Raw genomic sequence first — 27,454 nt, 5'->3', positions numbered from 1 at the left:
GTGTAGGGTGAAAGGGCCTCTAGGCTGTGGACCACTCCTCTTAGGATTGTCAGGCAGCAGCATCAACTAAAAGGAGAGTTTGGACAAGGTAGGACTGAACCCAAAGTCATCTGCTCTTCCATCCTGGCTTGCCAGAACACATGCAAACTCTGCTGTGGAAATAAAGCCCAACAACTGAGAAGACACTTCCTGAGGACATCATTTGACATTCTATTACTTTATTTGTCATGGAATACCACCAAAGTGACCAGAGTTCCAATCCAGAGGAATCTAGATATGAAGACATCAACTCTGATGAACTGTACTAAAGGACCCTGACAGTGACTCCCACAACTTTTTGGATGAGCTCCATATATTCCAAGGACTTGAAGTATTTACCACCAGTGGAATTCTGAAGTTTCCCTTCCTTAAGGTTTTTTGAGGAATAGTCCAGCGAATGGTTTTGGGTATAATCTCCAGTGAATCTGCTGGTACACAGGCATAAAAGAAGGGCTGGTCTTGTTTTTTGTCAGAATGGAAGTTAATACCCATGTGATGAGTTTTTGACGATGATCTATGTTTGCTTTGGGAATAAGATGATCCTTGTGAGTCATAATTACACACTTTCCTCTTTCTTGTGTGTATCTCTTTACCTGGTGTATGAATGTAGTTATAGTCCCGATGAATGTTGTTCTTTCTGAATAAATCAAATTTGGCTTTCTTTCTTTCTTTGCTTTCCAGGTACATGTGAGACTTGTCTTGGTCATTTTCAAGATGTAATTTCATATTTGACTCAGTTAAGGAAGCTACAGAGTACCCTGTCCTGCTCCCTGAAGTCCACGAAAGCTGCTCTTCTCTGAGTGAGATGGAAGGAGACAGAGACTGAATGTCCATAGTATTAAGTGAGCTGGGAGACCAATCAAGAGGCTGCATTTGGAATATATTTGATCTGTATTTCCTGCTTCTGTGCTTTTCACAGGAAGGTGGTTTCATAAGAAACGTATGTTTCCTACAGGCTCTAATATGATGGGAGCCCAAATCTTCCCTGCAAAATTGCTGCAAGTAAGTTGTGACTTCTTTCATCTTAGAAAAATTTTTCAAAGGAATGCCCTTCTGTAATTCCAAGAGAACGTTTTGTGACTCCCGACTTAAGTAAGGGTTGGTTTCTAAAAACATACATTCCTGACTCTCACGTGTCTCTGGGGAGAAGCACTTGTCCAGGTTAGCTGAACTCTCAGTATTTATCTGAATATCAGTATAATCTTCAGAAGTCTGAGTGGAACGCGAGTTAACTAAACCAGTATCATTCTCCTGCATCCTTAAATTAAAAGGCTTATATGTATTTGTTTCTTGAAACCACATACTGTATTGTTTATCTTTTTCTGGAGTAATGTCAGATTTGAGCTCAGAAATAGTCCTAGAATCTTTCTGCTCCCTACTGGGTAGACTGGCGTCAGAGGTACACATATGGGATGGCTCCAAGAACTTTCTGAAGTGTAATGAGTTTTTGTGGGGGTTTTGCTTTTTAAAAGAAATATGCTGTTCTAACAGTTCTGTGTCAAAGGAAAGAGAATGGCTTTCTCTACCATCATCTACTTTTTTACATATTGAAATCGGGTGTAGTTTAAGAATGTGTTTAGGAAGTGCATTTGGCTTGGGGAACATACTCTCATCAGAAAGCCCCAGCAGAAAGCGGAGGTATTTGTATTGTAAATCAAGATCAATTTGATGAAGAGATTTTTCTTCAAAAAGTAAGAAAATTCTGTTTTTACGCTTTGGGACTTTGACAGAATGAATACAGTTAGATAAAGGTTTTGTTCTATCCTGGGCAGTGGCCACTGCACAAGATTCTCTTACAACTCTGGGAAGGGCTTTCATTTGTATTTCTAATATTTTCATAGAAAAGTGCATGACAAGTTTGTCTTTACCTTTGACTGAGTACTTCTGGAGAATATGAGGCAGTGGCATCTCACTAGTCAAAATCACTGAAGACATCTCACTTTCTAGGTTATTAATACTGTTTAACTTTGAAATGAGCTCATTGCTGCTGCTTGAAACATTAACCAGCAGTGTCTTCATACAGCTGAGAGGAGGTGAATCTTCTTGGTAATCACGTTTTAAGTTAAGTTCTACACTATCCACCCCTTCTGGAGACATAAGACTCATTTGTTTATGCCGTGGATAGAGCCTCCAACTGTTATTTTCAGGAATCGCCCCTCTGGGACAAAAGTCAAACATTTGTAAGGATTTTTTTGCCACCTCTGGCATCAGACTCAGTTTTATTTCAAGTGCTTTTGACCCCAAATGATTGGTGAGTTTATTTTTATCTTCAGGATTAAAATGTCTTAAAAGGGGTTTGTGCTGCGGTTTGGAACTCATTATTGTTGATGTTGTATCTGGACTCTCTGGAAAAGGGGGTGACATTGAGTCATCAGACTTCCCGGCTTGCAATTTGTCCAGTTTCTCAGAAGAAACTTTGTCTTGGATCATATTTTTTACCTGGAAGTCAAGGGCAGCTTTAATTGCTTCATAAATGAAAAATAAACTTTCTGCACTTGTAGCACTTGAAGGTGTTTTGGTCTCGTCACTTGTAACTTGCAGTGATGTGGGCACAGTTCCTGGAACAGCTACTTGCTGCTGGACCTCTTGGGAGGTGGTGTCCCATGCTGGTTCACCCTGATCTCTGTGCTTAGGAAACAAGGAACACTCCCTGGCATCAAGAGGTGTCTCATACTGTGGTTCTTCCTCCTCTGGAGATGGATCATTCACACTTATAGTCCTTCTCATGTGAGTTTCCACAATCTCCTTTGGACCTTTAAACATGGATGGGTGCTCTGTGGGTGTCAGAATGCATTCTGGTATCTTTTCTTCTTGCTCAATTATATGTGAATCAGGTTTTTTTATGTTCCTTGGGGCATCATGACTGGGAATAATCCTTTTCTCAGTTTGTGGAGTTTTCTGACCTGTTTTTTTACTGACTTCTCTTTTCCTACCTGTTTTACTCTTGAGGCTTGCTTCTGACTTACCACGAGAACGCTTCTGCATTGGTTGTTTGTGCACTGCAAAGGGTTGAGACTTCTGGGGAACTGTGTCTTTAAAATTTCGTTCCCTTTTTACAACTGTTGAGGTGTCTCTCCTGACAATTTCACCAGCATTTGGTGATTGCCCCCGGAATTTAGAAAGACAAACTCTCTTTTCCCGTTGTCGGTTTGTCTTAGATTTTACAGTTTCTTCACTTTGTGGCGGACTCTTCCTGGAAACACGAAGACGTCTGATAAATATTCCTGGGGCATCTTTATCCCAAGAAACTTCTCTATTTGGTTTGTTAAACTCATATTGCAATTTCATCCTATTGCTTGGAGAACTACGTCTTATGGAACCAAGAATCTGTAAAATTGGGTGATTTGGGACTTTCATAGTTAAGTGTCTGTGGTTCAGTTTTCTTTCCAGATCTGCAATTGTCAATTTGCCTTTCTGGCCTTTGAAGGAAAGAGGAATATAGGCATAAAGTGAATCCAGAGTGTTTCTTTGAAGTGGTTTTTGTACTTGAATGTTTTCTTTTACCTTAGACAACCCTAGTTCCTCTTTGTGCTTTTGCTTGATGGGGCAGATGTTTTCCTTAGGTGTGATTACTGGAGTCTGGCTCTGAGACTCCTCTGTTCTTGGAGATAAATCATGAAGGCTTGCAGGACGGTTTGAGGCTGATCCTGTGTCGTCCTTCTCCAGACCAACAGAATTATTCTTGTGCATTTCCATTTTGTTCTCTTTCAGCTGTATAGCTCTGTGTGTGTGTACTTTCAATTTCCCTTCTTCCCGATTCACAGTAATGTCACTGGCCATCTCTAACTTCTGTTCCAAATACACAGTGGTAGCTGTGTTAACTTCACCTTCTTCCACCAGAAGTTCAGATTGAAATTGAAAAGTACAGAGTGGGTTAAAGGACTCTATAACACATTCCTCTTGTTCTGAAACCAGTAATGCCTGACTTTCTTTTCCTGTTATGTCATCACACTCTGTAATATCCACGTGTATTCCTGGTAATATTTGTAGGCTGGAGCCTGCTGTAGTTTTTTTGTCTATATCTATTTCCAACGGTGTCTTGTGCTTTCCATCCTGAAGTGGAGACTGAAGAGAAAACACAGAATTTGGCCTGGTCTCCTGAGTACTCTCAGACAACGGCACTGCTTGCTTTTCCATGATAACGCCTTGTTCTTTATTTTGAGATGTACCTGACTTGGTGCGATTTATTTTTTCAAGTGATTGCTTTGTCTGTGGTGCTAACACTTTGGGAGAAAACATTTTGCTTATTTTGTTATTACTTTGTACATCTTTCTCTGGCATATCAAATTCACATGAATCCACACATTCTAGAGATACTTCTGATGAAATTTCCTGTTGGTGGGCATCTCTCTCTGGAAAAGAAATTCCTTTTGAACCTATGTGGGTGCCAAATTTGATATATATTTCCTTGGATGTTTCCCTTGGCAGGGAAGCTGAAACCCTAGGACTTACTTTCTGATTTATGTTACATGTTATTTCAGTTTTCTTCTTCAGATTTCCAATTTTAATTGCATCCATTGTGTGGTAGGAATAAAACATACCATAAGGTTCTCTGCATCTTTCTGGTTGAGCCTTTTGTCCTGTAAAGTGCAATTCCACTCTTCTCTCATTTTGTGTTGTACCAAATCTTGTGAAATTAACGTTCACATCTTTTGAAATTAAATCTCTTTCTGACTTAACTTGTGGTTTGTCATTCCTTTGCTGGGCTCCAATCATGAAGTCTGAGGCCCCCTGTGGCTCCGCCTTTTTCTGGGGCACACCCTGTTTCCTTTGCTTCATGGTGTTTTTACTATCATCTTCAACTGATTCTCTGATTGCTCTTTTCTGGGCATCTAATAAATCCTGGAGATTCTGTTGTGATTGAGAGGGTCCTGACATTCTTGCTGAGACTTCCTCTACTTTGTTCCCTGAATCCGGAGAAAGGAGAGGTGCTGATGGTATGGAAAGAAAAGTCCTTCTCAAAACCACACGTGATTCATCTTTTCCTTCATGCACTTTTTTCTCCAGCACCTTCATATTCAGTACAAACTCCTTCATATTAAGGATATGTGAAATGGGTGAAATCCTTGCCTCTTTGCAATGCACCCCGATCCTCATATCTACTGTTTTCAGCTCATACCTTTTTTCTTTCCATGACATCTGAGGGTCTCTTTGCCTTACATCACCACCTATTGCCTTTGTATGTGCTATTTTCTCTGCATCTGATAGTGCTGAACACATTAGTGGCAACAGAAATGTTTTATTTCCAAGTTCTTCTTCATTTACTTGTGTATCTTTATCCAGTTTAGGTTTGGGTGGAGAAGGTTTGAAAGCATAAATTTTTCTCGGGACTATACCTTGTGGTTCAAGTGGACCTTCATGTTCTTTTCCTTTGTGTCCTCTGACAATCATATGCAGTTCTGATCTATGGAGTTTATGGGAAGAAGGTGATTTCTTTGACTTCAAAGATATATCTATGCTTCCCTTACCTACTATTTTCCCTCTATCTATCGTTTCTTTCTGAAGCATATGTTGTTTTTCACCTTTAACATCTTTAATGGTATCATTAACAACTGACCCTGTAGGTACCGTTTTCCCTGCACTTGATATTTTTGGCAAAGCAGACCTTGGAAGTCTTAGCAGTTCATCATCTATTTCTACTTTTGTATCCAACTTGCGCTGAGGCAGAGTTGGCAATGAAGCAGAAGGTTCCTCTGGACGTTCCTGCACCTTCCTTTCTTGACATTTGGGGAACATGAACTTTATTATTTGTACCCCATCCTCTTCCTCATTCTGTTGGACATGCTGTTTTCCTTTTGGTAGACAAATTAAAATATCACCAGTAATTGGCTTTATACATATGCCTCCTTCAGAATTCAATGATTCCTGGAAGTTTACTTTGGAAAAAAAGGATCTTGCCCACACTGGTGTGCTTTCTTCCTTGATCCCAGTATTCACATCAGGCAGAAGTGGAGATTCAGCAGAAGTCTCACTGGGCACTATATCTGCCTCACTTTTAACGTCTAGAACCTTTTCCTCTTGCTTTCTAGATTTCCCTTGAAGGTCACCTAATTGTGTATGTAAAATACATGATTTCTTTGTCTTCAAACAAGTGTCCTTAGGATCCACTATGACATTCATACCCACAACTTTTTCTCCTTCATTTTCTTTCTGTAGCATGTGTTCTTTTAATTCTTCTACCTCATTTGAAAGTTTTCCACCAATTGTTTCTGGACATGCTAGTCTCCCTGAACTTGACTCCTTGAACTGCCGAAGTGAGAGAGATGATTTTATAATTCTGTTTGCCAGACCCACCAGTAGTTTAGTTTTATATTCCTGCATTTTTTCCTTTTGTTCCTTGGTTTTCCATGGCAGTGCATTATTATTGAGTGAATATGAAAGTGATGATTTCTGTACCATCACATATTTGGGGAGTTTGATGTCTTTTATGTCTACTTTGAATCTATCTTTTTCTTCTTGCTGTGCTATGGACTGTACTGATTCTTTAATGGTGTTCAACATGTAACTATCCAATGACTCAGTACATGATTTTTTATCTGAATCTGATGCATCTTGAGTCGTTAATGGTGGAAAAGAGAACTGTGTTCTTCCAAGGGTTCTTTCCTGTTTTTTCATTCTAGTGTCCAGCTCCAGGTAAGATGGAAAAGGTAAAGAGCTTTTCCTCAGAACCACTCCTGGTTCCCTTTTGCCTTCTTGCTCTCCTTTCCTTTCTTTTTTAATATTCAAAGGTAGTTTCCTTCTATCGTATAGATGTGGATGCGGGGATGCCTCTGTTCTCACACTTATTATACTACTTTCTGTGCCTTTTATTTTCACTTTGTCCCTTACCTCTCTGCACGGCACACGCCCCTTTGCTCCTAATGTTATATTACCTGAGTTAACACCTTCACGTAAACCAGCATGTCCAATTCTCCCTATATCTAATAACTGAGGAAGCTTTGCTTGTGAAGAAGCACCTCTGTGGTGAGAGGGAGATGGTATGGAAGGACATATTTCTGCCTGAACCACATTAGGATCTCTTGTTTTTTCTTGCTTCAGTCCTACTTTTCCTCTAATGCCCCCCTGCGGTTCCTGAGTGTTGCGCAGAGCACTGTGCTCACAGATATTGACCACATGAGAAGACACTGAGGCCTTTGCCTGGAAAGCTGTGCCACTGGGGCCTATCAAGCCCCTTGTGGCTGAGGGTTGTATTCTGCCTTCCTCCTGTGATAAACACTGTTTTCTTGGCTTTGCATGGCTCTGTTTCTTTGCACAGCTAGAAATGGACTCTGTAAGTCTTATTTGTCCTGAAGGAAATGATACATGCAGCATAGGATGTGGTTCATAACTTTTTATTTTTCTTGGTTCATCTTCTTCTTTTATTGTGTCTAATTCAAAGAGAGGTGAAGAAGTGATAAAAGAATAAGTTTGGTTGAGAAGAACATTTATATCCTCATTTCCTTCCCGTCTCTGTTTGTTCTGCTGTGTGATGTTCACTTGCAGTTTCTTTATTTTCAATATATCATCAAGGAGTGATTCCTTTGCCTTCCCAGATGTGTCCTTGGGATACATTATATTTTTCTTTAAAACATTTTCTTTATCCTCTGCTCCATGAGTCATGCATTTTGTTCTTCTTGAATCACTTGAGATGTCTTTCAAAGGTGACACTTTATAATACAATTTCCCAACAACTATAGATTCCATGTGGTATAAAGGGGGAAGAAAGGACCTTGATACTTTTTGTTTTTGTTCCATGACTTCTATTCCTTTGTTTGATTTACAGTGAGGTAAAGGAAGTACCTCATCTAATTCATGTTTTCTTTCCTGTACACGTCCCAATTTTTCATTTACGTTTGTCTGTTCTCTAGTTTTTGGGTCACCATGGCCAGTGATACTGGGTTCATGTGGAAGTGATAATTGATCTGCTTTGAAAGTCACATCCTCAGGATGTACTCTATGTTTCATATTTACTGTGTTTTTTCTCTCCATATCTTTCTGGGCCTTGTATTTTTGTATGGGTTTTACATCATGTGATTTCTCCTCCCCAGTTGATTTTGTATGCATCATCTGCCTTCTGTCAAATAATTTTTGGTCCTGTAATGGTGAAGTAGCAGATCTTGTTATTTTGTGTGTATCTTCTTTTCCTGCCTTATGATAAATCAGAGGAGGTTCGGAAGGCATATGTACATGGGGAACCATTTCCTGCTCACTTTCACTTTCTTGGTCTATTTTTCCTTGCTTTCTATTGTTTTGATTCACTTCCCCTTGACCTTTGCCTTCTTGATCCCATTTGTCCTGGGCTTTACCTGCTGCAACTGCTTTCCCCTGTTCCTTACGATCTTTGTGGAGTTTACCTTGTCTTTTGCCTTCTGGATCAGTTTTCCCTTGCTCTTTAGGATTTGGTGGTAGGTCTTGTGAAAGTGCTCCATTTCCTTCCAAACCTTTGGCTTTTGGATACATTGTGTCTTTCTCAGCTAATTTCTTTACATCATCCTTTTCTGTCTGTGGCATAAATTCTTTTAATTTTTGTGTACCACTTGTGATATCACCCTCAATGGACTCTTTGCTTGGTTTTCTCACTGCATTTGATGATTTCTGGTAGGATAGTTCTGGAAGAAAATATCTTCTCACCTCAGTTCCATAGTCTGTTTTTCTTCTCCTCATATCCAATTTTAAATGAGGAGGCGGTATGTATGTATCAGTACTGGTCAAAATCTCATTTGATTCATCTTTAACTTTTTGCAGATTTTTATCTTGCTCTTTGATGTCTAACTGAATTTCCCGTGAAATTGCCAATGATTTTCTTTCTTTCAAAAGCATTACTTTTTCCATTTTTACACTTTCCTCTTCTTTCTGCATTGTAACTACTACAGCATTTTTTACACTGTTGGGGGTAGGATATATATTTTGCATGTATTTTGCTCTTTTTATACTGCTTAAGACATCATCAATTGGCTCCTTATATAGTTCCGTTCCATCTGACAATTCCTGGAGTGTCAATAATGGAAGACAGAACCTTATGATTCCTTGCATGTATAGATCTTTTATTGTAGGATCCCATTCTGGGTGAGGTGGAGGAATGGAATCCCAGAGTTCATTCTGAATTATGTCTTGATTTTGTTTATCCTCCTGCATAATTTTCTTTGTTTTTTTGTTGGACCACTGTAATTCCTTCCTATTCACTAAGTGTTTAAAAGGTGAATTCTTTCCCTTCAGAATGATATATATGAGACCAATTATATCTTTCAGATCTACTATATTTCCTCTACCTCTCCTTTTCTTCTGTAGCAAACATTTTGATTCCATTATGTTATTGAAGCGATATCGAGTTGTTGACTCTAAATATGATATTCTTCTGATATTTAAGGATGCCTGGGGCTTTAGTGGTGGAAGGCAGTCCTTTGGTATTCTTGATTTATCTTTTCTTACTTTTATCCTAGGATTCAAATTAGAATGTGACAGAGATGGTAAAGAAACATAGGAGAGTCTTAGATCTACGTCTAATTTACCTTTATCTTCTTGTACCCTGCTTTCTGGTTTTATAATTTTCAACAGTGGCAAGTCCTTTCTGTTGAGCATATGTGACAGTGATTTCTCTGACTTCATTGTGAAGTATGGGTTCATTTTTTCTTCCATTTCCAGTGCTTTCACTCTGTCCTTCTCTTCCTGTGATATATGTTGTTTTCTTCTTTTTACATTTGAAGTAGTCCCATCGAGTTTTTCATTATCCAATTTGAAGTGAGGTAAAGAAAGGATGGGCTGATATGTTTTTTTCACATCCAAATCTGGATCACCCTTTCTGGGTCTTGTACTTACTGTTTTCTCTTTTACATTCCACTGCCCTTCTACTCTGTTGCTTGGGGTATCAGAGTGAGTGACACTGGAGAGATTCTTCAACTCTAGGGCTTTTCTTTTGGGGCATATTATGTCTTTCATAACACCTTGTTTTAGGCTATCCTTCTGTCTTTGACTTTCACGCAAAACAGACATACATACAGACAGAGAATGTAATAGTATTCTAGGTAGATGCACCTTTCCTGGAATTCCCCTATGTGATTTTACCTTCATTCCAACTCTTAGTTTGGATGAACTTCCATTTGATATTGTCTCTGTTACTGGTGCCCCATATGATGATTGCTTTTTTTCTGAAAATAAACGAGTAATGTGTTTCTTAGCTTCTGTGCTTTGTTCTACAGGCATTTTGTCTTGTTTTCTCATGTCCCTTGGAGTAACTGGAGACACACTCTGTTCTAGTCCACGCTTATATGCAGTGCTTGGTTGATCTGTAGAAAACAGATTTTGTCCTTCTACCCTGCTTAATGCACTACCCACTTCTGCTAATACCTCCTTTGTTAGAGGAATTGAATGTGGCCAGACACAGGGATACTTTTGAGGGTAAAACATTCGCTCCTTCAAGTTCTCATAGGAAATTGATAGGTGCTGCTGTTTTGGTGCTTCTTTCCCTTTTTGAGTATATCCATTTGTAACATCCATTTGCTTTAATGTCTGTGAAGCTGAAGAGTCACAATGCATGATATTTACAGCATCTAGCACTGGACTATCATTTTCAGATGTGGACTGTGGAAGAGCCTTATACATACTTTTTTTCTTTTGCTGTTTTCTTTCTGTAGTCAAAGTCTGATAGCATGGATTATCTCTTGCATTTAATGTTCTCTTTACCTGCAAATTAAACTGATATGTACCCATCAGAGGATGAGTAACAAATGTTGGAAAAACCGTGCATATACTGTCTCGTAGATGTTCTTCTGTTCCTGTAATAGGCAGATTAATTCCTTCTGTACATGGAGGTTGATCTTCCAGAACACTCACTTCATCTGATGCTTTTTTCAAGACTTCTGACTTTAGTATTGCTTTTGCTGAGGTTTGTTTCTTTGCATTTTCAATATGAAGATGATATAATGTGTGAGAGAAAATAGATTCTAGAATTTTGTCTTTGTGCTGGTTATAAGTAGTCAGTTGCCTTGCCCTCAATTTTTTTGAAAAGTCCACTTTCTGTCTATTTAATTTTAATAGATTATCAGTTAATTCTGTTTGTTCTTTTCCCCGTTGATTTACACTGAAACTTCGAGAGAGCCTACCATTTTCTTTCCTTGTATTTACTGCCTGTTTTAAACGAAGAGGGTCCTTACTGAGGCAAGATGCAGAATCCATACTTTCAGGTGTATGACTTGGTTTCACATGTCTTCTCTGCTCTGCACAAATTTTGAGTGGATCCTTTAGCTTTGAATAAAGAAATTTCTGTCCTTTGGAATCTATTAAGATATCTGTTTCCTGTAATTCTTTTCTTCCCAGTAGATGTGAAATATTTTTTCTGTTAACATGCATATCTTCCTTAGCTACCTGTCCTGTGTTTTCTAAATGAAGAGGTTCTCTAATGGGATAGGAATCAGATTCCATGTCTACCAGGAAAGTACTTTCTTGTTTCCGTGATTCTGGCTTTTTATAAGTGAATATATTCTGTCCTTTTGAACTTAATGAAATATCTGTTTTCTTTGCTCTTTCTTTCCTGGGTGGAACTGAAACTGAATGTTCAGCAACATCTGCAGTTCTTTGTTTCTCTCCTTGTGCAGTGAAGAAATCAAGTTCTGTATCTGTTATTGGTTTTCTGAGCCTACCACCCCTAATTTCTCTCTTCTGTGAAAATATAACAGGGTGTATTTCTTTTTCCAAATCAACTTTTAATTTGTCATGGTCAAGTCCAATGTAATCAGTTTCATCTTTCTGTGAAATGGGCTCAAGACACACCTTTCTTTCCAAATATTCTAATTTGACATGAGGATGCCTTTTCATTTCTTCTGACCTAATCGGTAATTGTTGTAGGTATTGTTGGGGCATGTCTACTAAAGTGCGTTGGTGGGTTTGTTCTTTTCTAATATTCTCTTCTGGTTTTTCAATGATGCCGGCCATGTCAACACATTCTGACAATGATATCTGCCTGTCGTTTAGTGGTTTCTCTGGTGTTAGCTGTGAAAAAATGTTTACCCCCTTCTTCAACTCGTCTTTCTTCATTTTTATTTCTATAGGCTTTTTATTGGAAGGCACAGGGGATCGAGAGTCAAAAGCAGCTTTCAGAAGTGGGTTTGTTGCAGCTTTACTCAACTGGAAAGCTTTCTCCTGCTGAATGTTCCCTCCCTGCTCCTCCTTATTGTTTCTTGAACCACATCCAAGCATCCAGGAAACTCGTGTTTTCTTTGCCTTCAGTCTTACCTGTTTGGTATGTCTAGCATTTTTCACATATGCTGTTTCCACTGTACAATTGTGTCTCACAATTTTAGGATACATGGGTATGAAGACATAAGGAGAACTTGAGATATTTCCTGAGATACCAGGCTCTTGCTGTCTCTCTTGCAGGGCAAAGGTTTCAGGATTTGTAATTTTTTCACTGTTTGCAGTCTGGAATTCTTTCTTCTGGATTTCAATTTGAAGAGGATTTACATTAGAGAAAGAAACCGACTCTGGACTAAGCAACTCCACAGGTTTTCTCTCTGCTTCTTGATCTATTAAATAAATTTCTATTTTTTGAGGAGTGATCTTCTTGGGGCATACTGTATTGATTGAAGGTGCTTCTGAGCCGAAAGGATCATGCTTTCTCAATTGATCTGCTCCAAATTCAACTGGCTGGATATCCTGCAGAGCTGCTCTAGACAAAATCTGTTGTTCATATTCCTCTTTTTCCCTAAATTTTTCTTTGGGCTCTTGCTGTTTCTCTTGCAGGGCAAATGTCTTGAGATTTGTTACCGTTTCACCATTTGCAGTCTTGGATTTTTTCTTCTGGTTTTCAATTTGAAGAGGATTTACATTAGAGAAAGAAACCGACTCTGGACTAAGCAACTCCACAGGTTTTCTCTCTGCTTCTTGATCTATTAAATAAATTTCTGTTTTCTGAGAAGTGATCATCTTGGGGCACACTCTATTGATTGAAGGTGCTTCTGAGCTGAAAGGATCAGGCTCTCTCAATTGATCTGCTCCAAACTCAACTGGCTGGATATCCTGTGGAGCTGCTCTAGACAAAATCTGTTCTCCATACTCCTCTTTCTCCCTAACTTCTGCTTTATTAGGAGCATTTTCCTTCAAAGATTTTTCCTGTGTATCCCTGGTACTAGGTGATTGTTCCATTTTCATACAGCATAGCATTGGCATAGAGGCATATACAGATTTTACTTCAGTACTTGGTACAGCCTCTTGTCTCTCTACTTTTATCTTTTGGGTTTCAAAATTCCACTTTGGTTTCTCAGTAATGCTTAGAGCAGCATGACCTGCATGATTAAGTGGTTGTGAAACTGCCAATCGCTTTACCTTTGAAATTATGCCTTTTGGACTTGTGATAACTATGTTTACATTGTCAGTCTGTCTTTCAATTCCTTCTGACACAGTTAAATGCCTGCCAACAGAATCTATGGTTCCAGCCAAATGGTATGGAGCTTTTTCTTTTAAAACAGATTGGTCAATTCCCTTTTGATCATATTGACTAAATACAACATCATCTTTTGGTTCACCTAAATCTGCAAAAATATGTGGTTTCTCCATCTTGGAGTGTCCAACTCCCAAACTTGCTTGCACATTTTCTATGTTTTCTACTTTGACATTTTTTCCTGGATCCCCTTCATACACCTGCTTTTTGGGGAAAAAAGATTTTCCTAGAAGAATGACTTCTGATTTGCCAGGATCGGGTACTTTTATGGGATGTGCATTTATTGTTAAGCTTTTTATGTAGAATAAATCAGTTTTTATTGGAGGTTCTCTTTTCTCTTTCCCACATTCTCCATCATGTAATTCTGTTTCCCTTAAAAAGCAGGAGGCACTGCTCTGGTCAATGGAATTGGAATGTGACAGGCCTCCAGCTGGTGACTGCTGTGTTAGCTGTGTATGACTGAACCTTGGTACTGTCATGTCTGCCTCTATTTCTAACTTACATTGCTTTCTAATGCCAGAGGTATTTGGTGCAAAGCAACGGGTATTTGGAAATGTGCCAGTCATGCTTCTACCTTGCCACATTGTTTTCATGCTGGTTCTTAAACTAGATTTAAATTTCTTGCTATGTTTTGTGCCAAAGTGTCTACTGATTTTAAGTATCTGTGAAACTGGTGGCTTCTCCTCCTCTGTAGCCAAACACCTGGGATTCAATATAGTTTCATTTTCTGACAATTGTACTGTGCTTGCCTGGCTTTTAGAGTCAAAGAAACCAGGCATGAAAAAATCAGAAGGCCCCAACAAAGTTTTGGTTACATTTTCTTCTAACTCTGCCTTTTCCTCTGGAATATGACCTACCACAGTTTTTTGAAATGTTCTGTTGGATTGGATGCCCCTCACAGTTGTATCCAATGAGAGCTTATCAATCATTAATTTGAGGGGAAGACTCTTAGCATCTTCAGAGGCCTCAAGTAATACTTTTCTGACACTAGCATACCACTGCACCTCTCTCAGCTTGTGCTTTATGTTGTTCTTTTTCTTTCGATGGCCTCCTATGGGATACCTTGAGATATTAAGCAGTTTTGAAATTGGTGGTTGTTTTGCCTTCAAAGTTATATGCTTAGGACTCAGTATACTTTTTTTGCTTACAAAATCTAATGTGTAGGTCTCACTTTTAGATTCATAAGATACAAAGATGGAGAAATCTAAAGGTTTTAAAGATGTTCTTAATAAGTCTTTGTGATTGTATGCCTTTTCCCCAGAAACTGGATAATCATATTTCTGTCTAGCATTTCCATCCCAGGGCAAATCAGACACTGTTGAAATGATCTCCAATTCCTCTGCATTTGGAGATGATGTCTTTAGACCTGCCATAATTTTTACTTCTTCCTGCATATGAGGACTTCTTTGCATTGTTTCAACTTGAAAATTTATCATGTGTCCAGAAATAGGCTCCAAAATAGTTTCTTGAAACCGGTGGCTTCTCTTAAACACATCTTCTTCTTGAAGGTGTGTTTCTTGTGCTATATAGGACAAATTCTGAGTCCTTCTGCCTTCTGACCTCTTCAGATCAGACTCTGATTTGTGAGAACCAAGGGCTTCCATTTGATATACACTGAAGCTCAAGTGCTGGCTGCAGTGTGGACCAGACCCTGATGGCACATCTGAGATATCCTCCTGTGTCTCTGCGTGTAGCACATTCATTTTCACTGCATCACTAGGTCTGTTTTGCAAACCAGTCAAACTGTTTTTTTGTGTGTCTTCATGTGGCAACTTCTCTAACTCTGGATGGGTTTGATGGTATATTTTTACTCTTGGTTCATCCATCTCAGTTTTTGAAGACCTATGTACTTCACTGTCTACTTTGGTACCAGCTGAGACAGGTAAAGGAAACAAAAATGTGTGAGCTCTACTTTCATTTTGTTGGTTGTCTTTTAGCAAAGATTTTACATTGCATTCCTCTTTCCCCCTGTGGTACAGATTGCCATGCTTGATGACATTCATCATTTGTGAACAAACAGGCTTCTTTGCCTTCATAGCTACACGTTTGGGACTCATGAGAGCTTGACTTTCTGGAAATTTCAATACATCTCTCTGCCTTCTGGCATCAGATAAAGAAGACACCATTCCCAATGTTAGGAAATCTCTTTGCACCTCATCATCTTTCTTAGCAATATGACTACCCAGTTTCTTTAAAGAATTTGTATCCCATGGATTGCCAAACACTAAGCTCCCTGAGTTGATAGGTAGGATATTTTGATCAACTGTGTATTTTATAACTTTTGGCGCACTTACATTTTCCTTTCTTTCCTCACATTGTGGGGAAACTGCACTGTGAACATCTAGCATCCTTATAGGATCCCCATTAGATATTGTATTATATTCTATTTCATCAATTAAAAGTTCATCAAATATTGCCCTCTCTGATTTTGGACATGGAAACTTTTCACCTATTTGATGTAGTATGTTTTTTTGAAGTGGAATGTTCTGTAGATTTTTAATTCGAAATGAAGTCACTGGAGGAGAACAAAAAACCTCTAGAGTATTTTCTGAAACTGTTTTTTGCTGTATATCTTGCTCTGGAATAAGCAGACTTTGGCCTTTTCTATTTTCTGCACTCTTCAGGAATTGTGGATTTGCTTCAAGTAAAACTTCTTTGCCCTTTCTTTCTTCTTCGTTTTGCCATCTTGTTTCTAATGTGTTGCTTGACACAGTCCATTTATTAGAGGGATCTATATATAATCTTATCAGTTCATCTTGCTTTAACTGTGTAACATTGCTTGTTTTTCTTAATGGGCTTCTTGTTGATTCAGCTTTTTTATGCATTTTGATGCCAGGTGAAACAAGTGTGGGAAAAAAGGTATTCATAAATTTATTTGATATATCTTGACATGTTTCTTTGGTCATGTTTTTCAAGATGAATTTCCTTTTCTTTCTACAACTAAGGGCACAATATCTATGGATATTACTTCTCTCAAAAATTAATGGCATCTGTGTTTTCCCAGTTATGGATTTAGCAATTTGTACTGCATTTCTTTGCCCTTTAAATTCAAACGAAGTAGGCATGGAAAAATCAAAAGGCTCTAGAGTTCTATCTTGTAAGTCCTTTTGCAAACACTCCTTTCCCTCTGCAGTAAGACTAGTAAATTCCTTCCCAGTGCCTCTTTCAAATGGGATATGACCATTTGTTGTATCTATTAAAAGTTCACTAACTGATTTTTCTGCCATTGGAGATGAAATCTTTCCACTCCATATATCTTTTAAGTCTTTTTGTGATTTTGTTCTTTTTGGTAGCTTCTCAAATGAAAATGTATTTGCAATAGAATTTAATCTACTTTGTTCAGCAACTATTTGATGCTGCAGCTCTAGAGGTGTAGAAAGGACGTCTGGGATTTTGTTGCTTGCTGAAGTCTTCAGTTCTAGATCTGATTTAAAGTTAGTTGCCTTTATTCCATGAGCACTGAAGCTGAAGTGTTGGGACACCCGCAGGGCTGTCTCTCCACCTTGATCTATTATATCTTTAGTGCCATTAGGGCTCGTGTCCTCGTCACCCGGATGTGCATATGGTTCTGTCTCGTTGAGTGCTGACTGCTCTTGCTGTTGTAGCCCATTGCTACTCTGTGTATTCTCTAGCCTCTTGGTCTCTTCCACTCTGTCACATACTTTTGTGTCAAGCAGCACAGGCATGAGAAAGCCAATGGCATTTAGGAATATATCTGCCACAGGTTTACCTTGTTTAGTTGTTGTTTCAGAGTTGAACTGCCTTCTTTGACTTGGTGTGTGACGTCGTCCTGTGATATTAAATGTCTGGGAGAGTGGTGTCTTCTTTGCCTTCAAAGTGGTGCATTTTGGTCTCATCTTATGTCTCCTTTTCATTAGCATTAAGTTGCTTCTCTCTCTTTTAGATACAGGTAAAGCAAGTGTGGAGGAATCCAAACACTCCAAAATCATTGCTGGTGTTTCCTGTGCTGATATTTTCTTTTTCTCTACTATTGGATCTTCCAGTATGACCATATGAAACCCAGAAGATATGATGCTGCTACAGCATGATAAAAATTCAACAATCTGTGTCATTAGGGTCTTTGGAGATAAAAAATTTTTTCGACAACCACTCTGTGGAATATTAAAGATCTTCGAAACTGGTATTTTTTTTGCCTTCATAATTATCCATGTGGGACTCATTTTTCTTTTTATGACTCTAGATGTAAATGTCTTTCTCTGCCTTTTGGATTCAGGTAGATCAATTGTGGAGAGTCTGGAAGATTCCAGTATAGCTGCTGCCTGTAGATCATCTTTAAACCCTGCTTTTTCCTCTTTACCTTGGCTGTGCGGTTCCCTCACATGCTTCCCGTCAACTGGGATGCCATATTTTTCTGTGCCAATTATATCTTCACCAACTGATGATTCCTCTGAGTTTAGAAAAGGAATCTTTAAACTTGTATATATCATGCCATTTTGAGTCTGGAGGTCTTTCTTCAGGTTCTGTCCTTGCCCTGGATCTGTGGGTTGAATCTGCTGTGGGACATCTTGTTCTGTAACAATCAGAATTTTCCTGCTTCCTTGGTTTTTTGACTTATAATGGTCATGATCCTTCCTCTGGCCTGAATAGAATACAAAATGTTGACTGTATTGTGGAATTACTTTTAACAATGCTTCCTGTTTACTTTTTTCTTTCTCTTGATCTTGAAGCTTGGTTTCTTTGATGTCATCTGAATTAACATTCCTTTGCTTTACTTTTGTAGAACGGAGTTGTTTTTCTCTTGTGCCTTTTCTTCTTTCTATTTTGTTGTACATATTAATATCAGATGTAATAGTTGCTGAAGAGTACATTTTATCTGCTACTTCTTTATTTTGATACATGTCTTTCATTTTAGTTAAGTTCCGTACTGATTTTTTCCTACAGTTTGGACTAGTACTACCCTTGATATTGAGCATGTCTGAAACTGGTAATTTCTTTGCCTTCCTAGTTCCATATTTGGGATTCACTTTAGTTTTCATGTCTGAAAATTGTTTGAAGTTTCTCTTCCTTTCATATGTAGATAAAGCTGGTGTGCAGAAAAGAACGGCCACTGTTCCTTTATTTTCATTACTATCAGCCTGTTCCTTGTGACAGCTTACATCAGATGGGGCTCCACCTTTTTTTGCAGAAACAACCTTTGCATCCCTAGATTTTGGAGGTGAAAACCTAACCCAAGTCTCCAGCTTTTCAGATTGAAATTGATCTAGCATGGGGCATGAAATAGAACGCCAGATAGTTGGTGCAGGATGTGTCTGTGGTTGTACCTGTGTATTTGTACTTCCTGGTTGATACAATTTCTCACCAAATTCAACAAGGCCATGATCTCTCTTCTGATGTGTGCTGAATATGAAGCCATGTCTACTCCCTGGAAGCTGTAAAGCTTTAGGTTCCCCTTCCCTCTCCTTTCCACATTTTAATCTGTTAGAGAAACTACTCATATAAGTAGAATCTAGGCAATACACTTTTCTTCCACCTAGTGATTTCTCTTGCATTAACTGCATATAACCAAATCTTGCTATTCTTCGCACATTTATTCTCCCCACAGTTAAACTTCTCATTTTGATGTTGGGCAAAATGGTCACCTCGGAGAGAATGATGTCCCAAAATGTATCTGCTGCATTTTTTCTTTGCTGTGGGCCTTTCATCTTCATTTTAATATTGCTCTGCAGTTCCTTGCTATATCTGCTATTAAGCGTATTTAAGATTGATGGCTTTATTTCCCTCATAGTTCTAAGTCTGCGACTCTCTGGTCTTTGCCTCCTTGCTAATCTTAATGTCTTTTTCTGCCTTTTAAATTTAGAAACACAGGGTAATATAACAGAATCAGAAGACTGCAGGACTGTCACTTGCATATCCATTGGCACCTCTGAATTTTTTTGCATAAAATATGAATCTAGTTCCCTGTTAGTGTTTCCACCAGATGGCAAGCCACAGTTTATCACTGTGTTAAATTCATCACATGATGAGTTTCCCGCTTGGAGAGGTGGAATCTTAGGACCCATAGGGACTTCTGTGTCATTTTGCATTTGGTTGGGTTTCCACAATTCAACTTCTGTGGGATCTTTTTTGAGACTAGCCTCCAAAGTAGTTTGTGGGAAAACTGCTTGGTGCTGCACACCTTGCCCAATAATAGGTAGCTCCTGTGTTAAGCAGATCAGTGGTAGCTTTGGTTCATCAAGGTGGGTTTTCTTTATTTGACAGGCATCAGACCACAGGTGCTGGCTCTCCTGTGGAGCTACTTCTAGGGAAGCTTTTTGTTCCTCCTCTTCTTGGAAAACCTCTGTCTCATGGACTTCACTACTCTTAGCAAAGACATCAATATACTTTTTACTTGTCAGTTCTCCTTGCTTCATGTGAGCTTGAGAGTACTCTCCTGGCAGTGTTCCATATATGGGAGAGTAGAGGGCGTTTAGACATTCGGGTACCAAGTCTTTAATTGGGTTTACCATTTTAACCTTGTTTTTAAAGTCCAATTTCTCTCTACGGCTGGTGATACTGGAAATTTGTGAGACTGGTGGCTTCATTTTCATGCATTTGAATTTCACTGTATTTGTCACGTTTGCAAATCTTACTCTGTTTTTCTTCCTTTTAGAGCCAGACCGCACAGGCATGCAGCAAATAAAAGTTTCTGGGGAAGTTTCTTGTAAATCTTTTGGTAATTCTGCTTTTTCTCCTGCAAAATGGTGATCCATTTCCCTTGTATCACTCCTAATACCTGGAACATTATTTTCTTTTGTTTGATCAAAAGGGTCTCCCCTTAGTGATTTTTCTGATATTGGAGGAGATATCTCCAAGCCTGCTGTGCACTGGAAGTCAGTCTGTGTTGCTAGGCTTCTCTTCAAATTTTCAGTGTGAGGTGGAGCCATTCTAAGGGACTCAACAGACTCCTTCATGGTTTCAGTAAATGGAACTGGTTGATGCATTTTTTTCTCTGCTTTACTCTCCTCCATTGTATGTGCATAAGGGACTGCTTTTGGTAGATGGTCTCTGACCTCATTCACTTCATCTTGCAAGTTAGCTTTTAGTGTGTTTTGAGATTCATTTTCCTTATTAACATGGGATCTCTCTTGTATGAGACTGATATGAGTGATTTTCTCTGCATTTAATCTGCAATCCATTCTAGCATTAGGCAAAATAGACAAGTGAGGGTAGACATCCAGGAGTGCGTCTGCCAAAATTTTGTCTTGCAGCATCTTCTTAACTTTAAAACGGTCTCCCATTTTTTTCCTATGGCTTGGAGCATCATGTCTCTTGGTACAAAGCATTAATGAATTTTCTAACTTCTTTACCTTCATAATTGCATGCCTGGCATTGAGTATATTTTTTGTTCTTGACAGTACTTTTCTGATTTGAGAAGACTTCATAGCAACTGCAGGTAAATCTCTTTTTAAGTGTTCCTTTTCCTCTGTAATATGACCATGCATTGTCTTTCTGGGGTTTCCACCAAAGGGGACCCAACATGCCATTGTTTCAATTAAATATTCACCAGATGGCAAGTTCTTTGGAATGATAAGATTCATATGATCCATAGCACTTTCTTTGCCTGCAGATCTGTCTGTGCTTTGCTTCAGTTTCTCAACTTGAAATGAATCCATCATGGGGCATGGATTCGTCTCCAGAATAGTTTGATTAGAAAGAGTTTGTGATGTTATTTCTTGCTCTTCATTTTGAGATTTTCTATTTCCTGAACAGATTTGTTCCATTTCAAATTTGACATATTTGGGCTTTTGCTTCAGCTGTAGGCTGAACCTGAAGTCTGGGGTCAGCTGAGGAGCTACTGCTTGTTCCTCTTTGTCCCCTTGTTCACAATCATATTGTTGTGGCTTTTTAGAAGCAGAGCTTCGAATGTATTTTGCCTTCTTTGTTCTCTTTGCATCTGGCAATTTTTCTTGCTTTGATGCTGAATGACTTCCCTTTATTATTATTTTTGATGTATCTGTCTTGGCTTTTAATCTTCCGTGCATTTCCACATTGGTTGGTTCAGGAATGGTAGTGTAAGTGGCATTATCAAATGCATCAGATGTCCTTTCATCTTGATGCATATTTCTTATGAAGCTGCCAGTGTTGCATTCCAATTCCTCACTTTCACTCAGGTTACCATTTTCTGAAATATTAAGTCTTAAAGGTTTCTTTTGCTTCACATTGACACTTTTTGTACTCACTGGACTTTTTATGCCTTCTGAGTCTTCACTGCTTATATACTTTTTGGTTCCTAGGGAAATGAATAAATTGACATCTGACATTTCTAGAACAACTTCCAGAAAATCTTTTTGTTGCTGTGTATTTTCCTGTGGAAAACACCTCTGCATATTTAGTGTAGTGGCTGCAAACTCCTCTCCATTTGAAAGTGGTAGACGGGACTCCTCCTTACTTGGTAGATCATCCTGTACTTTCATGCCTCCATTTGATTTCATCTTAGGAGATGAAACAAGTTTCTGCACAGGTTCCCCTGTTGTTTCTTCTGAAGGCATATCATGGTTTGGAATGTGTGGGTCAAGTGTTTGCTTAAGGTCTTTAGGAGACTCTGTACTCTTCTGGTTTGCTTCTAATAATGTGCAAGATGCCTTTACTTCTTCAGTGCTGACTGTGGAAGATTGTTCTAGCTCAGGTAACATTTTGGGTGAAATGTTTTTTAGTCCTATATTTTCTTTGTCATACAGTTTTACATTTTTAATGATACCTGGGTTTTCTCTCTTAATAGAATCCGCGTACTTGATTTTCTTTTTATCTGGTGACTTATTTTGCTTTTGCAGAAAATATCCACATTTTTGTAAGCATGGCATGCCTGTCACTAGTTTTTTTCGGCAATATTTGTTAATGTGAGGAGTACTAAGCCTGGAGATAGAAATAAGATGCGAAGTTATATCTGATACATCTTTTCTTTGCTGTAATTCTTTCTTGACAGTGTTACTCTCACATTCTAACTCATTCCTGTTTTTTGAAGCATGACATATTATGAATTTTGATTCGTGTGAAGGAGTTTTCTTTGCTTTTAGAGATGGAACTTTAAGACTGAGTTTGCTTTTACGATTTGGTGCTTTTCTTTTGTTTTTCTGCCCTTCAACAGTAGGTGGAAGGAGCATTGGGCTACATATAGAATACTGGTTTATTTCTGATAAAGCAACTTGTTGCTGGTCTTTTGGCTTTGCTATCTGTAGTTGTGACATATCTTCAGCAATTGACTGTGGACTAACAGTTAAAACTAGAAATTCAGCATTCTTACAAACACTTTCTTGCACGTTGATTGAATTTTTAATCTTGTTGGAATCTTCAAACCAAACAGAATATTGGGCCTCATCTAAGTATTCATCAAATTCTAGGCCCTTGATTGAATCTTGTGCCTCAACACAATATGGGGCTCCGGTATAATATGGGCTCCTATCTGTATCTTGGGCCTGGAAGAAGTCTTGTGTGCTGCTGTAAAATGGTTTCTTCATCAAATCTTGAGCCTGAGCAAAATAGCTAGCCCTGATATCAGACTGGCTGTTGACTGATTCTTGGATAGGAACAAATTGTTGGGCTTGATTAATAAATTGTGTTTCATAAAACTCTTGATTCTGCATAGCATTTTGTTCTGGAACAAAGTCTTGTGCTTGGGCAGAAATAACAATCTCAACAGAATGTTGATCCTGAATCAATGACTCTTGAGGTCGGGAATACAGATAATTACTTATAATTTCTAATGCTCTCTGTTTTAAAGGAATTTGATTTCTCACATTTTCTTCCAAAAGTTTAACTTGGTCTCTAGAAAGAAATAAAAGGGCAGGAGGGCATGGTGCCATATTGAGATCTTCATTTTCTACAGTGAATATACAAGTTTTTGAAAGCCTATGATCAGAAGAAAACCTTACGTTTTTATTTTTGTTGGTTTTCATTATTGAAAATAATTTCTTTGAGGAAAATTGTACTGCTTCATATTCATTTTCTGGATGCTCTCTATCACTAAGAAAAATTTCCTTTACTTTTGAACAAAAGATTGACAAAGGTGAGCTGGTCCCAACTGAAGATGGCATGTGACTTTCACAAAAGTGACTTACTTGATATTTACTTTCATTGGAACCTGCCCATATTATTTCCTCCTCTGATAAAATTTTGTCTCCAAAGCTACCTTCATTTTCTTCACATGGAAGGGATGAAGTAATTCTTTCTGAAAAGACATCAACTCTGAAATAAAAGAAAAATGTGCAAATGAACTACCAATTAGAACATATTTCTCATAAGGACTCACTCTAGATAAATGAATCTCAGTACCATATACAAAAAGAGGTCAATATAATGATGAAAGGAAAGATTACAAAATTACAGATTATTACAAAATATTTCACTACACAGTTCTCTTCATTTAATAAATCAATCAACTGTGATTTAAAAAGTGAAAGAAAATCATGTATATATCTCAGAGAATGAGAGAATTTTTATTGTAATTTCTCTCAAAATCTATTTTTGACAGCAATGAGTCAAAGTGGCCAGATAAGACTGCATCCTTTTATAAAGAATATCAGTCTGTTTCTGTTCTCTATATAAAATTTTAAATTTAATAGGTACAACAGAAACTGTCCAATCATGTAATCTGTAGCTTTCTATAGACAGAAAGAGTATCTTAAGAACAATGATTAATGGAAAAGCCTACATCTGGGGGAAGTACTTCTCAGTACAATTTTGGATTGGAGTCATGAAGGAGAAACATCCATGGCAGCTGACCTGCCAACATCCCAATATCCATCTACCTCAAATGATCAGTCTCAATTTAATGAGTGCTCAGGACAACAGCATTACTTGGAATGATGGTTAATGTTACGAGTCATGGTGCCCAGATAAGTGGTCAAACATTATTCTGGATGTTTCTATGAGGGGATAAGATTAACAATTAAAGCACTGAACTTTATAGGTAAAGAAGACTGCTCTCCCTAATGTAGGCAGGTCTCACACAATCAGCTGAAGGTTTATAGAACAAAAGAATGGCCTCTCCAGAGCAAGAGAACATTCTGCCAATATAGTTCGTTTATTCATACTGCAGATTTTAACCTGTTAGTTGCCATAACTGCTTAGACCAATTTCATAAAATGATTCTATTTATATATACAAACACATCCCATTAGTTCTGCTTCTCTGCTTTTTCTTATCCTACCTGTGCTGAGTCAGAAGCTCTGGGCATAGAGTTTAGTTTTATTTTTATCTTTTAGGTTTTTTTCCCTCCATACTAAGGGGTTATATCCAGGGGTGCTCTATCACTGAGCTATATCCCCAGCTTTTTTTTTTTTTTGGATAGGATATCAAATTGCTAAATTGCTGAGATTGGCCTTAAAGTCACAATCCTCCTGTCTTAGCCTCTAGAGTTTCTGGGATTCTGGGCATTATACCACTGTGCCCAGCTAAAAATCTGCCCTCTAAGCAATTCTGATGCATGATTCATGAAAATGGGGATTTTTTTCAAAATTTATCATGCATCAGTGCAGCAGCGATGGTTATGCTGTGAAATACAGTAAGGGCTTAAAAAGTAACAAATTTAAACTAAGGTCTGTAGGAGGGCCCTAATCCTATATGCCTGGTGCCTTTTAAAATAAGAGAGAAATTCTGAATTTAATAAAAATAAAAATACCCTACATTTAATAAAAAAAGGCCAGAGGATGAAAAAGGAAGTGAGATAGGGTGAAGTTAATCACTTAACAAGCTGGACCTAAAGAACTCAAGATTTTTTTGCACTGTTGAATGCACATTACTGTCTTAACCCAATCATGACTCTGTAGATGCTGCTGTATCTGCTCACAACCCCACACAATCCAGAAGCAACAATAACTTCTCCTTTTGGCTTGCCCTCCTATCCTACAGCCTTCCTGCTTCTTGTAATCATGATCCTCCCGCCTAAGATGTAGGTTCAATGTAAACAACTTAGACCTGCCTTACCCAAATTTTAATAAAATAAAATCTTTAAATGCTCTTAATTCTAGTCCAGAGGACATTTTCCCATCTGCTTACCTAATCTTGCTGCTGGGGGCTATGGGAACTTGTCACAGAACTAGTCTGTCCTTTCTGGCTAGCATTTGTAATAGTTCAATAAGCCCTTTTTATTCAGAGTTCTCAGTGTTAAGAGTTTTGATGTAACTCTTACTAAGAAGAAGAATTTGGACAAAGAGACATATGTGTATTGAAAAGAGACCAAGTGAGGACATAGCAAGAAAGTGCCTGCCTGGGGCTGGGGCTGTAGCTCAGTGGCAGAGCACTCACTGAGCACGTGTGAGACACTGAGTTCTATCTTCAGCACCTTATAGGTAAATAAATAAAAATAAAGGTAACAACTAAAAAACATATATATTAAAAAAGAAAGAAAGAAAGTGCCTGCCTGTAAGTCAAGGAAAGAGGGCTCAGGAGAAACCAGACCTGCTGATACAATAATCTTGGACTTATCAGCTCCAGAAAAATAAGGAAAGAATTTCTGTTTTTTATGTCACCCAGTCTGTGGTACAATGTTATGATAGCCACAGAAAACTAATACAGGCTGTACATACCATTTTTGTTATCTACCCATTACTTTTAGTATATAGTCCTTGGTACCAAGGTCTGTCCTTACAACTAAGTCAGTGTTTTGCATCAAAATGTGTACTCTCCAACACACAGACTACCTGAGATAATGAGGCTCAGGCTAATATAGGAATCAAAGGTCCAAGAGATAAGTGTAGGAATAGGTATGATCTAATCCCAGGATAAGGAAATCCTAAAACAAACCATTCCCCAATCCAATATAAGATCAGTAGTTTTCCTTGCTCACTGAAATCATGCCAGGCCAGCATGGCTTTCCCTGCTTTCACATATCACCTTTGACAATTTGTTATGTTATTGTTCATTATTGGACAGCAACCCCCCCCCCTAAAAAAAAAAGAAAAGAAAAAAAGAAGGCAGGAATCTCTGTTTTGTTCACTAATGTACCTAAAGAGCCTAGAATAATGCCTGGCAGTAAATATTGCTGTGTAGTCAGTCATTCCCCACCAGGCTTCTGATTGCTACTTTCCTCTAAAACAAGCTGATGTGAATATACAATCCAACCCTTTCCTCAATTTCATATAACTGAAATAAACTACTCATAAATGTGGCTGACTTTACTGACTTTACTGAGGCAGACACAGATTGGTTTTTATAGGAATGGATGTAGCTCCTACTTAAGCACCAGGTATGTCTTCCCATTTGTGAAATGTCCTTTAGCCTCTGCCTCACCAGAAAATCTGCACTGGCATTTGAATTTAATAGGTATACCCAGTGTTCCTAGGAAAAGACTGATAGTTGTATAGCCATATTAAGTAGTAACAGAACTGGTTTTAAGTCAATTAAATCCATCAATGGCAGCTCAATAGTCAGTAAAAAATAAACATCCAATCTGCTTTTAAACTATTTTATCAATGATAACTCACTTCAGGAAATACACTTCTAAAACCAACAGTCAGTGACAGGTTCAAGCTTTGAAAGTCAAGAAACTGATAGTAGATTCTCCAATGATATGCACTTATAGGCAATGCCAACTCTGAAATAAGCAATCCCCTAAATCCCATGTAAAACCAGCAATTTGCTTTCTTACTGAGATTATGCCAAGCCAGTTTGGCTCCTCTGATTTCAGAGGTGGATCTATCCTTCAGGCCACACAGACCTGAGTCTCACACCAATTTCAATTGCATCTCCTTCCTTTATGTGTTGCCCCACTTTTCTCTTTCTTCCATTTTATAAGCTAGAAAAAAATCTACTCAGTGGGTCGCTAATCAGTGTACTAACCATTTTGTGCTTTGGGCTTCTAACAGTATTCAAACCCTTCTATTTCAAACTAATCTTTTTAAAAAATTATTATTATTAAATTTTATTTTTTATTTATATATGACAGAATGCATTACAATTCTTATTACACACATAGAGCACAATTTTTCATATCTGGTTGTATACAAAGTGTATTCACACCAATTCGTCTTTATTCATGTACTTTGGATAATAATGATCATCACATTC

At 38.2% G+C, this 27,454-nt stretch overlaps 2 protein-coding genes and 1 long non-coding RNA gene across 3 annotated transcripts in view; 1 reads left to right on the top strand and 2 right to left on the bottom strand.

Annotated features, from left to right (window-relative positions):
* LOC144249833 (uncharacterized) overlaps positions 1-27,454 on the top strand; it is a 56,876-nt gene that overhangs the window by 18,119 nt on the left and 11,303 nt on the right. The gene's annotated exons all lie outside the window — the stretch shown is intronic.
* On the bottom strand, positions 286-17,307 carry Lrtm3 (leucine rich repeat transmembrane protein 3). Its single transcript, XM_026399454.2, has 4 exons — positions 16,785-17,307; positions 12,949-15,323; positions 2,779-12,810; positions 286-2,685 (listed from the first exon to the last, which is right to left on the bottom strand). The coding sequence occupies exons 1-4, from the start codon at positions 17,305-17,307 to the stop codon at positions 286-288; spliced, it is 15,330 nt and encodes a 5,109-aa protein (XP_026255239.2).
* Positions 17,351-24,273, bottom strand: LOC144253307 (leucine-rich repeat transmembrane protein CCDC168-like). Its single transcript, XM_077795262.1, has 3 exons — positions 24,245-24,273; positions 17,791-23,632; positions 17,351-17,488 (listed from the first exon to the last, which is right to left on the bottom strand). The coding sequence occupies exons 1-3, from the start codon at positions 24,271-24,273 to the stop codon at positions 17,351-17,353; spliced, it is 6,009 nt and encodes a 2,002-aa protein (XP_077651388.1).

This window comes from Urocitellus parryii, chromosome 2 (assembly GCF_045843805.1).
Source record: "Urocitellus parryii isolate mUroPar1 chromosome 2, mUroPar1.hap1, whole genome shotgun sequence".
Classification (NCBI taxonomy): Eukaryota; Metazoa; Chordata; class Mammalia; order Rodentia; family Sciuridae; genus Urocitellus; species Urocitellus parryii.
This window is presented reverse-complemented; position numbering and strand designations above follow the sequence as displayed.

Bases quoted from the DNA above. Each gene is read 5' to 3' on its own strand.
- LOC144253307 (XM_077795262.1), bottom strand. From the start codon at position 24,273: ATGACTCGTAACATTAACCATCATTCCAA. The intron at 23,633-24,244 runs GTAATGCTGTTG...CTTTTATTTCAG, and splicing joins AACATTAACCATCATTCCAA to AGTTGATGTCTTTTCAGAAA. The intron at 17,489-17,790 runs GTGAGGGAACCG...ATCATGCTGTAG, and splicing joins TCCCAGTTGACGGGAAGCAT to CAGCATCATATCTTCTGGGT.
- Lrtm3 (XM_026399454.2), bottom strand. From the start codon at position 17,307: ATGAGACCAAAATGCACCACTTTGAAGGCAAAGAAGACACCACTCTCC. The intron at 15,324-16,784 runs GTAGATTAAATT...TACCTGTCTCAG, and splicing joins TCAAATAGTTGCTGAACAAA to CTGGTACCAAAGTAGACAGT. The intron at 2,686-2,778 runs GTGGAAACTCAC...GATGCCAGGGAG, and splicing joins TTAAAGGTCCAAAGGAGATT to TGTTCCTTGTTTCCTAAGCA.